The sequence below is a fragment of the Xenia sp. Carnegie-2017 genome, unplaced genomic scaffold (genome assembly GCF_021976095.1).
Source record: "Xenia sp. Carnegie-2017 unplaced genomic scaffold, XeniaSp_v1 HiC_scaffold_19, whole genome shotgun sequence".
Lineage (NCBI taxonomy): Eukaryota > Metazoa > Cnidaria > Anthozoa > Malacalcyonacea > Xeniidae > Xenia > Xenia sp. Carnegie-2017.
In genome coordinates this window covers 6,829,426-6,841,576 of record NW_025813481.1, presented here as the reverse complement: position 1 = coordinate 6,841,576, position 12,151 = coordinate 6,829,426, and the positions used below count along the sequence as shown (strand labels likewise).

Genomic DNA, 12,151 nt, shown 5'->3' with positions numbered 1-12,151 from the left:
TTTGCATAAAATTGGAATTTTTATTGCTCGCAAACATTTGCCAAAATTTTACGTGAATGGCATTAATTTCGCGCCACTTGACGTCCAGCTACAAATAAAGATATGCATATACGACAGTCATGACTTCACCTTAATGTGATGTTTTTAAAACGTCGGAAAATTAGTTAAACTTGTGGTTCATATCACAGGAAATTCGAAAACGCATATATATGATGAATTCTTTAATATGAAAGAAAATTAGCCGCAGTTCCTCCCAACATCATAAACACATGTCTGTGCTTCTTTTATCTTTGTAAAGGCATTGCTCTCAAACATAATCTTGGCAAATAAATGTTGTATGACATGAGATAAAGGTGCGCCGGACCCCCAACTTCACTGAGTGTTTGGTTTCCGTTTTTATTGGATAGCAATTGATCAAATTCAAAAAAAAACTCATACATGCAAAGTCATCTTCCTGTGCAGCGCACTAAATTGTGGCTAATTATTTTACTTTTGTTTTGTTTTGTACGGTAAAACTCGTTCTGACCTTGTAATCCAAATGCTTATAAATTCACTAGCTGAGTATAAATTGTATATTTCACTACTGGAAACACCGGTAAAGGAAACGACCGGAAGTGAATTACTGAAGTGAATACATTCAAATCACGTGAATGATCTATTACACAATATTTTAGGTATTTGCAATTTGTGAACTCGCTAAGGGAATTTGTGGGTTCTGCTTTGAAACTTTCAGTAGACACTATAATTTAAATAATATCATGGCAACGTACGATAATGAAGTACAGAAAAAGGTAAATATCACTGAGCCAAACGACTTCTATTAAAAATTATGAAAAATCTTATCGTTTATTCGATACAAACTTTTACTGTTTGACAATTACGTCACATTAAAAGTTTTCTTGATTTTCGATGATAGATTCAGCATATGATGGCGTTCATTGAACAGGAAGCAAAAGAAAAAGCCGAAGAAATAGAAGCGAAAGTACGATTATGTTGATGGAAAAAGTGCACGAATAAACTTATTATAAACCAATATTATTTGAACTTTTTATTTATTAACAAGTTGGTTTTGTCTTAGTGGTATCATGGGATGTTGATGGATCGCAATAGTACTATCATGTCCATGAATATTGAATCTATCTCAAAATAATAATTAAGAAATAAAAGATGTTTTCTGCGTTTACACAGGCTTATGCAAACCAAGGAGTCCTTTGAGAGAACTCGAGAGCAGATCAGTGCAAGCCCGAGACCGAAGGTCGAGGTTGCACATGCTCGAGAGTTCTCACAAACATCTCCAAGGTTTGCATAAGCCAGTGAAAACACGAAAAACATCTTTTATTTCTTTTATGAAATAACAATAATGGGAAAAAGACCAACATTTTAATTTTTCCTCTAAAATGTATTCATGATTGATTTGCAAATTCTCTTTGACTGATTGATGGCTTTGATTGATTCGATTGGTTGAACTCAGATATGTTTTGCACAGGCCAATGCAAACACTGCTCTAGACCAATCAGCGCATGCATTTCATTGTGTTTATTTTATAATTTTTAATAATGATATTCTCAGGCTGAAGAGGAATTCAATATTGAGAAAGGTAGATTACTTGAGCAAGAGAAGTTGAAGATTAAAACTTATTATAAGAAAAAAGAAAAACAAGTTACATTACAAAAGAAAATGTAAGATTACTTTGTGCTAACCTATGAATCTTATCATATAATAATATTATTTGTTGCTTTTCTTTCTTAATTTAGTCAAAGATCAAATCAGTTAAACCAATCTGACTTAAAATCTTGAAAGCCAAAGACGATCACATTAAGGTTGCTTGAGTATAATCATACGATGAACATTATGAAGTAAAATATATTTATTAATGATAATTTATGCTTTCATAGCAAATTTTGGAAGAGGCCTGTGAAAAGTTAAATGATGTAACTAAAAATTCAGAAAAATATTCCACTATCTTACTAGGGTTGATAACTCAAGTACGTAATATAACTAATATTGTTTGTTATTTCTACTAAAATTCCCTTCCCTCCGTGACGTTCTTGTTTATTTGTTTCAGGGCTTATTTCAACTTCTTGAAACAGATGTAACAATTCGTTGTAGAAAAGAAGACCTAGACACTGTTAAAGTATGTTCTTTTTTTATCAATGATTGCTTCTACTTTCCTGTGGTTCAATAATTGAATTGTGGAGCTTTTTTACAGAAGGTGAAAGATAAAGCTGTATCCAATTTCAAAGAAGCAACAAAGAAAGATGTTAAACTTAACATTGATGAAAATCAGTTTTAAATTCCAGCAGGTTATTATATTTTTAAAACTTCTACCTAGTCATATATTTATTCTTATAGTTATTAATGGTTGTTGAAATACTTTGACAGTTCTGGTGGAGTGGATTTTATCTGTCAACATTCAACTATACATGTTCAAAATACATTGGAAAGTAGATTAAACTTGCTAAGTGGACAAGTAAGTTATTTTATGTTATATATTTAACACAAAAAACATTTAGGACATGATTGTTTTTCTGTAAAACAGTAGTATTACCAGTGATGTAGCCAGACTGCAAGACTGGTTTTGTTGTATGATTTCATTATTGATTTTTTTAGAAGTGTATTGTTCTTGCAGTCGTTGAACATGGAAAAATTACATAGCAATTTGCATTGTTAACATACATTTTTCTTACAGATGTTGCCTGAGATACGGGAGAGCCTTTTTGGAAAAAACCCTTCGCGAAAGTTCATGGACTAAATAAGAACTCTGCATTTTTTTGAATTTCAAGATTTCTCGTCGTTTAGCTGGTCATCACTATTTTTGCAAACTTCTTTGAAAACTGCCGAAAAATTACTGTCATTAGCCATAAATTTGTTTCATCCAACTAAATTTTAGAATCAATTTAAGAAAATGTCTGTGTTTTGACTTCAGTTATAATTGATATCGCGCGGAAATTTCAACGTAACAAAAGAAAACGGAAAAATTAAAAACAAATTTGTCGTTAAAATGATCTTAATTCGCATATAATTTCATAAATCGATATTTACAATATTATTTTTAATCATAATTTTAATTCACGATAGAAACAGTTTTCCCCCACTCTCCCAAACACAAAAATACTGTTATCATTCGTAAAACATATGTTATAATTATTTTTAAAAGTATTCAATAATTCCCCATTAACAAATTCATAAAGACAACAAAAAAAAAACTGCGGTAGGTCCGACTGTAAACTGTAGAGAACTGTAACTACGTCATTTAACTTTATATAGCCCACACGTAATGATTACAACCAACTACTCTTTCAAAATAGATTAAAAGGGCAAAATGCTAAGCTTGAATTAAAAGATAAGACTTCTTTTGACTTTTTACTACATGGTAAAATGCTGCGTCTTGGATTTTGTTTTATTTGTTTTGACAACGTTTTCTGTTTGTGCGAGCAGCTTAGAAGACAACTTCTCGCAACGAAACATATTTTCAATGTAGTGTGACTAAAGACTTCAAAAAATCATTTCTCAAAATTGGCATGCCAGAGCGACTATATATATTATGGTTGACATCGTTGTAATTCCATGAATAGTTTGCAAAAAGATGTTGGTATCCATTTTATCATTCTTGTTTCTTTAAGGATTACATTTATTAATGATGCGCGAAGCGCTGTTTCTTTTTCATCTTCATTTTACGTATTGAAAAGACAGTTGATTTAAAAAGTGACTTGAGATTGGATCTTCCTATCGACAACGTATTTAAAATGTGAAAATAGGAAAATTTCCGTCAACGATATTTCATTATTCAAAATTGATGGTGATTTCCAAAGCTTCTAACGATATCATTCTATGATTTTTGGAGACCCAATAACTTTTGTGACACTTCAAAATTGTACACCGCCTGAGCGATGCCAAATAAAGGAGCAATGACCATAATACGAGGTACGGCCCCTTTGAAAAAAGAGGTAGGTCCTTCGATGTGGTAGATCTTTAAAATACAGTCTTTGATGCCATTATAGCGGGGCTCATGCCCACCAGGAAGAGCTTGAAGTCTTGTTTTTACAACGTCACAAGGTGTCACGAAAAAAGCACTGACCATAGCTGAGAAAAGACCGCAGGCGCAGGAGTGGATCGTGCTCGATTTCTCACCATTAGGTCCCATCCCCTGCACGTTACGTAACTTATGTTCAAATCACGTGATGCGAGTAAAAAACTTGAATAAATGCCAAGTAGAACTTACCAAGAAATTGAGATGCGAGTATAAGGTGAAATGTAAACACGAGAATGGTATATCTCTAAAATATTTGTAGAAATCTTAAGCTTATGTGTGTGGTGTTTCTTTTATAATTTAAAAATTTAGTATCATATCCTGGCAAAGATATTACCTACGATAATTTTTTAAATGTGCACAAAGAAACACAATTATTTCATTGACTAAATATTTACTCTAAAGTAATGAATAACGGATACCTTAACAAAGTGGCACCAAGTCCACGATAAATACCCACAACTCCTTTCGTCTTTAGTAAATGTTTAGTTATAGCCAATGCAGATGTACGTTTTGTTATCACGTGACATTGCTGTTCATTTGCTCCAGTGTGAAGCTTTGCTGTCATTATTGGCGTGATTGATTTTGAGGCAACAGGATTGTTTGCTGAATAGTAAAAGTATTCCGCTTTTGTGAAAAGCGACGCCGTTCGTAAATGAAAATACATAAAACGCACGCGAAAAAAGGCGCTAATCATTAAACCCGCAAATTGCAGTATGCGTTCTGGTGTCATTTTGGAGCATGCGTACTACTGGTGTCATATTTCACTTAATATACATTTTGCGTGAGGTGATAGTAATTGAGAAAATAACATTTCTTGATCGGTAAAACAATCTCCCATGAACCGAGTGAAAATAGTTGACGATTATTCAATACGACCAAAATATTTGCAATATGTGGTACCTGTCTTTCCAGATATCTGCATTTGAATCTTTAACATTTCCATTGGCGTGGTCACTACAACCTGGGAATATTGACGTCATGATGAAAGCCATAATGAAAAGAACTTATCGATAATTGATGCAATAACATCATATTCTTGATTTGCATTCATTCAATGATTGCCTAAGCTAATGAAAAAGGGAATATTTATGATATTAAAGTATAGTAAGTTTACCTGACAAAGTCCAGCTATTGCTCCAGCTAACATCTCAAAGTGAAGAGGTAATGTTCTTCTAATTAAAGTACAAGAAAAGATAAAATTATAATCTAAAAATATTTTTCATAATTTATCAATGCAGAGAGGATGCAAATGAATAATCTAGGCCAAGTCTCGAACAGAACAGAGGTAAAAATAACAGCTCAAAATAACTTTTCCAAATATAAGGCATGTAAGTTTTTGCTGAAAATAACGATGTTTTTCTAAACTGGATTTCTATATTCAAAAAACGGATATGTACAACAAAAGTGAAACAATTTTTTAACATACTACGCACTTGTAACCAAATAAAATAATAAATAAAGTTAGACCATTGACCAATTTTTGTGGACGCAAGTATTGAGTTTGGCTTTTGAGACATTTCTATTCTATTTTTACAAAATCTGAAAAATTACTTTATATGATGAATTTTACCTTTTTCCTCCCATAACTTGTCGAGCTTGATCGTTAACCGCTAACTTTATCGCTTTTTCCGGATTAACAAGTAGAACATTAACAGATAAGCCTGCGATGAATGAACGAAAGTGACGAAACAAAATGACGTCATGAACTCTGACGTAGAAATATCATAAAAGCACAATAGCAGAGATCGCTTGCCTTACCTCTGTAGCAACCTTTAAAACCTTCATTGCGGTAGACCTTTACCAAACAGTCGATTCTAGATGAAGGTTAAGTTATTGAGAAAATGAATTATTACTAGCTACATAAATCATATATTCACATTCTATTTGACTTCTCTGAGACATTTCCATTGAAAGAAAAGCTCTTGAAACAGCTGTAGCTAATTACCTCGAAGCAAGCAGGAATAGCCATCTATACAACAAAAAAACAACTTACATATTCTCGTAGATTTTTGTATTTTGGTTCTGTAGTCTTGTTTTGGCGAGATCTAATGGAAATGTGGAAGTGACGCCAATCGTTCCAGCGATGGCACCGTTCATCATTTTACTTGAAAAACTAAAGAGAAAAAATCAATAGATGTGAATAAGTTCACTCTTGGTAATGCAACTTTCAGCAACATTGAAACAGTTGATGTTCATATCGAAATTATTCTTTGCCGGAAACTATTGCCTCAAAACAACCAGACACAAAATAGACACAAAAGTCAAGATAATTCAAATCAAAATTCGAGGTCCATTAAACAATATTTTATAAATTACAAGAAGATTTATACATGTTTTTCAGATAATTTACCTTCGTGTTACAAATTGATTGGTAACCTCATTTTCTGACATTTTACAAGTACATAACTTTCCCAGTGAAAAACTGCTGCAGTATTGTTAAAAAATTACAACTAAAACGATGTTCTTTCCGTTTGGAAATCTCTGCATAAATTTTTCATCTGCCGTACAAGTTCAGTAAGCAAACTCATCAATAATGGATAATTTCGCCGATACACTCAGAACAAATTAGACAAATCATTAAAGGCTAACACCACAAAGAATGTTGTCTCACAAACACATACTACTTATTTAAATATTTTTTTATGTTCTTAAAACACAAGGTTTATGTAAATCGAGAAGTCTATGTTTAAGAAATACATAGGTCGTCTTAAATTAATAAATATCATAATATGTTAAGCAATTTTCTAAGTTCATGAATATATATATAATTCATTAAATCCAAACGCGGTCGATAAGATTATTATTACAAAGTAAAATACACTTTACATTTCAAGCATTTAAATTTTCTCGACTGTTCAAAGTTTAAAAATGTGAATTCTTTATGTCAAGGCGACAGAACAGAAAACGCCGTAAAAGTTCGCCAGCGAAAAGAAACTAGATAGCTATCGATTATGAGACAGTGAAATAACAAGAACTTCTTGTGGGAAAGTAATGAATAAATAATAAAAAGTTATTATGGGCAGGGAGGCAAATTGTTAAATGTTCAGTTAATAGGCAAAAATTAATCACCGATAGAGATTTAAATAAATAATCCTATTTTTGTCAAAGCAACGATAATTCATAACATAAAAAAACTCGAGTTCCATTGTAAAAACTTATGTTACGTTGGCGTCTTATTACTTAGACCTGTATTTTCGATATCGAAATATTTTAAAATAAACATTAATTTTCCTGTTTTTAAGATCAACAATTAAAACAAAGAAATGACAATTTGCTACACAAACTATTTCAATGTGGTCAAATATAGAGAACAGGTTTTGAAAGGTAGAAAATTTTTGAAACATTTTTAAAGGTAAAACCAGTGAAATGAAGTACAAGCAGTTTATAATACATTTAAATAACTTTCTTAAAAAATGGAAAGAGAAAATTATAGTCGAAGTTTGCCTAAGAAGACAAATTTAACAAAAATGAATTTGTTAAAAACTGAAATATTTGAAGAAGCTTATTAAATTGTCACGCTACCTGAAAAAATGTGCGATAAAATGCAGGATAAAACGAGGAAGTGATTAGAAAATAAACGACCTACCCGGTGTTCATGCCTGAAGGACGGGAAGCCATCTTGATTTCAATCAACGCGCCTCGAAGTGATCCAATCAAAATCTGTCTTTTAGTTGTTATGGCAACAGAAAAGATGTAAATACTAATTACTACATATATTAATTTAATCATAACACATTTGTTTTGTTAAAAAATTTACTTGATATTTCATTCATTATTTTTTCCACAACAATTGTGACAAGTGCTAACAAAGTAGAAAAATTACTATTTAACAAAATAATAGACATATTTAATCAAACAGATCATTCATGAATGAGTAGTGGATTAAATTGTTTGCATATTTAAAGAAAGTACATGAGGTGAAATTTACAAATATTTATGAATAGCGATACAATCTGCCATTTGTGCTGTTCTCACAGGGAAGACAACAGGATTTTACTGCTCAACAAAATCATTCTGAAAAAAATGAAATTGGCAAATAGACTATGCATATTAATTATAAGATTTCATTTTAATATATTTCTAAAAAATGAATGAAATCAACAAATAAAAAACTACATACCACACCACCAGCATTGGCAATCTTGTCAATGTAGTTGTTTCCAATGTATCTTTGGAACAAATTCTAACTTTATACCTCAAGGGACCAACATTTTCAGAGACATTTTTGCAAAGACACATTACAAACACAAAGTCTGCTTTATTTCTGTCATTGGTGGTCAAATTTCCACAGCATCTTGAAAGGTTTCATAGTCCAAATCAGGCATATTTGTAATAAAATCGGTCAGCTTTATATCTGCTTGCTACAATATAAACATCATAATTATGAGCAATGCTAATAAAAATTCATTTTGTAAATCAAAATACTAAAATAAATCCTAGAAGATAGATAAAAATTAAACTTACCTTGAAATGCTGCTTATTTAGCTCATCTCCAGCTTTCCTCAAAAGAAGAGCAGTTTCTTTAATAGTTGTCTCTTGATCATTTCCAGCACTGTCACATTCAACATCTTTAAAAACAAATAAGATTTTACGTAAAATGGCATATTCTCATTCAAGTGTATCAGAATTCTCAAACGGTATTTAAAAAATGAATAAAGCAATACAATACTAAATAAATAATCACAAGTGTAAGGAATACCTTTTCATCGAATAAATATCTTATATGTAACGCAAAGAGAATAAATAGAACCATGAATTCCTCGACTAAACAAAAATGGTTGCTTGGCCGAGGTGGCTCCATTTCGATGTACTTTTTTTTGATTTAATCTTTTTCATAAATTAATAAACGGAACAAAATGGTCCAGAAAGATTATAAATAATTAAGTGTATAATAACCTGAACTGCCAGCACTGTCACATTCAACATCTTTAAAAACAAATAAGATTTTACGTAAAATGGCATATTCTCATTCAAGTGTATCAGAATTCTCAATCGGTATTTAAAAAATGAATAAAGCAATACAATACTAAATAAATAATCACAAGTGTAAGGAATACCTTTTCATTGAATAAATATCTTATACGTTACGCACAGAAAATAAATAGAACCATGAATTCCTCGACTAAACAAAAATGGTTGCTTTGGCCGAGGTGGCTCCATTTCGATATACTTTTTTTGATTTGTTTAATCTTTTTCATAACTCAATAAAAGGAACAAACTTGTCCAGAAAGATTATAAATAATTATTAACCTGTGCCAGCACTGTCACATTCAACATCTTTAAAACTTTTATGTAAAATGGCATATTCTTCAAGTGTATCAATAATCGGTATTTCTGAATTCAATACTAAATAAATAATCACAAGTGTAAGGAATACCTTTTCATTGAATAAATATCTTATACGTTACGCACAGAAAATAAATAGAACCATGAATTCCTCGACTAAACAAAAATGGTTGCTTGGCCGAGGTGGCTCCATTTCGATACACTTTTTTTTGATTTGTTTAATCTTTTTCATAAATCAATAAAAGGAACAAACTTGTCCAGAAAGATTATAAATAATTAAGTGTATAACCTGAAAAGCCAACTTCTAATAGATTTCTTTCGCCCGTGTCTGCGCAAGCTTTAATGCTGACATTATTGAAATCTTCTTTCAAAAATTCATCAAACAGCATATCGAACTGCCGGGTTGCTTCAGCACGAGAAATTTGACGTCCAGCCATTTCGACAGCCTTGATGGATTGAGAGAGAAACTGTCGTAACTAGCCCAGTAATAAATTTCAAGAAGCTGAGAAGTGTAGATTCAGCAATTTCTAAGAAGAAAGGATGTTGGTGTTCCTGTGATCGATTACATAGTAACCTTGTCATAATATACTTGTCAATGTTGCAATATCCTGTTCGTGAACACACGCGTGATAAAGAATTCTTCGTGTAGTAGGAGTTTAAACTCGAACACCGTGACCTCTGATATTGCAATTTCCAACTATCACTGATAAATAAACTTTTAATAATTTTTTTAATACATAAATTATAAAGAAGCGTTGGCATTGCTTTCCAAGGCAATTTTAACTTGTTAACATTAACAAAGGTGTCTACACCAGAACATACGCCATGTTAACACACACACATTTTATTTAAAGTGAAAATAAAGCAGCACATTGTCAATCAGTGTTAGTTTACTTTAAAGGTTAATTGTGAGTGTGTAAACATTGCAGTCACGATCTTGATTATACATTTATAAATCTAGCCAAACTAGCTCTAGAAATAACATAACAAAATTGCTAAAGTCCTGAACAATTGGGGACATTTGTACACATTATATTATGACCGACAAATAACTTTGATCTTAAACATACTTCCTCAAAGTCTTCTTAAGCTCAGTAAAAATTCATAAATCAGTCAAACTTAATGACACTATATGCCACAGTCACACCAACTGCTAGTGCAGCAACACCATATTTAAACAAATTTTGCCATTTTAACATGGTTTGTCCATATGTTGGGCCATCTGTGACATCTGAATTTTCCTTAAGTTTTTGACGTACTTCTTCAATACTCAGAACTTCCTGTGAGTCCTCCAAAGCTACCTGTAAATTAAAATGATCAACTCACATGTATAAACATACATTACACTCAAGCAAAACACAATGAATATAACAAACATTAAAAACACTTACCCAACCTCCTTGGTTTGCAATCCAGTCTGCGCTTGTCTCTAAAATGAATCTGGAACTCAAATTGACTAAATTTTCTAACTGTTCATATGGAGATTCATCATCTAAAGCAAGTTCTCGTGCAAAGTAGCACACTAAAGCAATTTTTGTCCAACCGCCAGGATGCTTTTCAATAACTTTCCGTGCAACTGAGGCAAATTTCTCATATGTTAAATCTTGGAGGCTTACCATTGACATTGTTTCTTCGAAAAAATCTGGGTACTGATCTACTATTTCTTTTGATATTAGTTCCAATTTAGCTGCAACTTGACTTTCTGGAGACAGGACAGTAGAAAGTTTGCGTTCTTCTATCATAGTAAGATCCAAATTATTTGGTCTATTTTGTTTTTTTTGCCTTTAAAAAGAAATAGCAATACTTTAAGCAAATACACCAGGGAAATGCACTTGTAGTATTTTAATACATTTACTTACACATCATCATTTAGTTGAGATTTCGCCTTCACCTTGAGAGCTTGAATCTCAACATGACGTAAAGTACTTAGATCAAACTCTTTGATACCATTTTTAAGTTCTTGTGATATTTTTCGCCTTGGTTTTGACGGTTGGTTAAGATTTTTCTTTTCTTCGGTCTCGTTCACTCCACTATGATCATCTATGGACTTTTCACGCGAATTGAGATAATCGTCAATTTCTTTTTGTAATTTCACAGAGTACTGCTTTCGTAAAGAACGTCCATTTTCGGCCAATTTCACGTATCGACGTCTGTATGATTCAAGATGTGAAACGTCACTACTGCTCTTACTAAGAGATGATCTTCTCGCCTGAACATTTAATGATTTTGATCGACTGTCTGATTTACTTCTTTTATTTCTTGCTGTCAAATGGTCGCTGGGTGCCGTTGAAAGAAAGTCCAAGACAACAAGCTTCGTCTCAGCATTATAAAAGCGTGTTTCAAGCCCTAAACGAATCTTTCGTTTTTCCTCGGATTGGGTTACAGGAGCACTTTTAGAACGCGTATGTACAACAGAAACATCTTCAGCCATTTTTATATCAATATTTAAAAAATGTCAAAATGTTTAAAGAGTATGTTGTGACGAAAAAAAATATTTTTTTATCAATTGCACTGTGAAATTCGTAGTCAATTTAAAATTTAATATTACGAACTTCCTGACTCACAACAAATTATGACTTATACTGTGTTCGCGAGGGTTAAAGTAGGATTAATGGAGCACTTAGTATGAATATTAAATAATGTTATCATTTGAAAACAATATTAATACTCATAGTTGTACCCTGATGTACCATAAATGTAAAGCAAATAAACTTGATGGTAATTGAAGAAGATCATATGAAATATTCCCAATTAAATCATCACGGGACAAAGACGTCACTGGTGATGGGGGAGTGAGTTTAAAAACTTTCTAAACCACTAAATACGCAGTTT

At 32.0% G+C, this 12,151-nt stretch overlaps 3 protein-coding genes and 1 long non-coding RNA gene across 6 annotated transcripts; 2 read left to right on the top strand and 2 right to left on the bottom strand.

The window, feature by feature from the left end:
• The first annotated feature begins 590 nt into the window (after positions 1-590).
• LOC124438338 (V-type proton ATPase subunit E-like) lies at positions 591-2,901 on the top strand. Its single transcript, XM_046988400.1, is given in 10 exon segments — positions 591-791; positions 917-982; positions 1,570-1,679; positions 1,755-1,780; positions 1,783-1,820; positions 1,896-1,985; positions 2,066-2,134; positions 2,210-2,286; positions 2,353-2,470; positions 2,690-2,901. Coding segments are annotated over 10 exon segments (690 nt in total). The 5' UTR covers positions 591-758; the 3' UTR covers positions 2,753-2,901.
• An 88-nt stretch (positions 2,902-2,989) lies between these two features.
• LOC124438337 (mitochondrial glutamate carrier 1-like) lies at positions 2,990-6,672 on the bottom strand. Its single transcript, XM_046988399.1, has 9 exons — positions 6,384-6,672; positions 6,027-6,146; positions 5,792-5,847; positions 5,604-5,694; positions 5,148-5,205; positions 4,934-4,994; positions 4,453-4,636; positions 4,223-4,277; positions 2,990-4,147 (listed from the first exon to the last, which is right to left on the bottom strand). Exons 1-9 carry the CDS (start codon positions 6,422-6,424, stop codon positions 3,830-3,832), a joined length of 984 nt encoding a protein of 327 aa, XP_046844355.1. The 5' UTR covers positions 6,425-6,672; the 3' UTR covers positions 2,990-3,829.
• On the top strand, positions 3,795-5,506 carry LOC124438339. The gene is made up of 3 exons (XR_006946056.1): positions 3,795-3,924; positions 4,002-5,194; positions 5,272-5,506. It is a non-coding gene; the product is annotated as an uncharacterized LOC124438339 (long non-coding RNA).
• Positions 6,673-7,768: 1,096 nt separating the features above from the next.
• Positions 7,769-11,920, bottom strand: LOC124438336. Of its 3 annotated transcripts, XM_046988397.1 has the most exons (8): positions 11,179-11,920; positions 10,711-11,101; positions 9,609-10,620; positions 9,284-9,310; positions 8,930-8,959; positions 8,498-8,601; positions 8,154-8,394; positions 7,769-8,047 (listed from the first exon to the last, which is right to left on the bottom strand). In XM_046988397.1, exons 1-3 carry the CDS (start codon positions 11,748-11,750, stop codon positions 10,429-10,431), a joined length of 1,155 nt encoding a protein of 384 aa, XP_046844353.1. In that variant the 5' UTR covers positions 11,751-11,920; the 3' UTR covers positions 7,769-8,047; positions 8,154-8,394; positions 8,498-8,601; positions 8,930-8,959; positions 9,284-9,310; positions 9,609-10,428. The 3 variants fall into 3 exon arrangements, with proteins under 3 accessions (XP_046844353.1, XP_046844352.1, XP_046844354.1); XM_046988396.1 differs by lacking the exon at positions 9,284-9,310; XM_046988398.1 differs by lacking the exons at positions 8,930-8,959; positions 9,284-9,310.
• Positions 11,921-12,151: the final 231 nt, after the last annotated feature.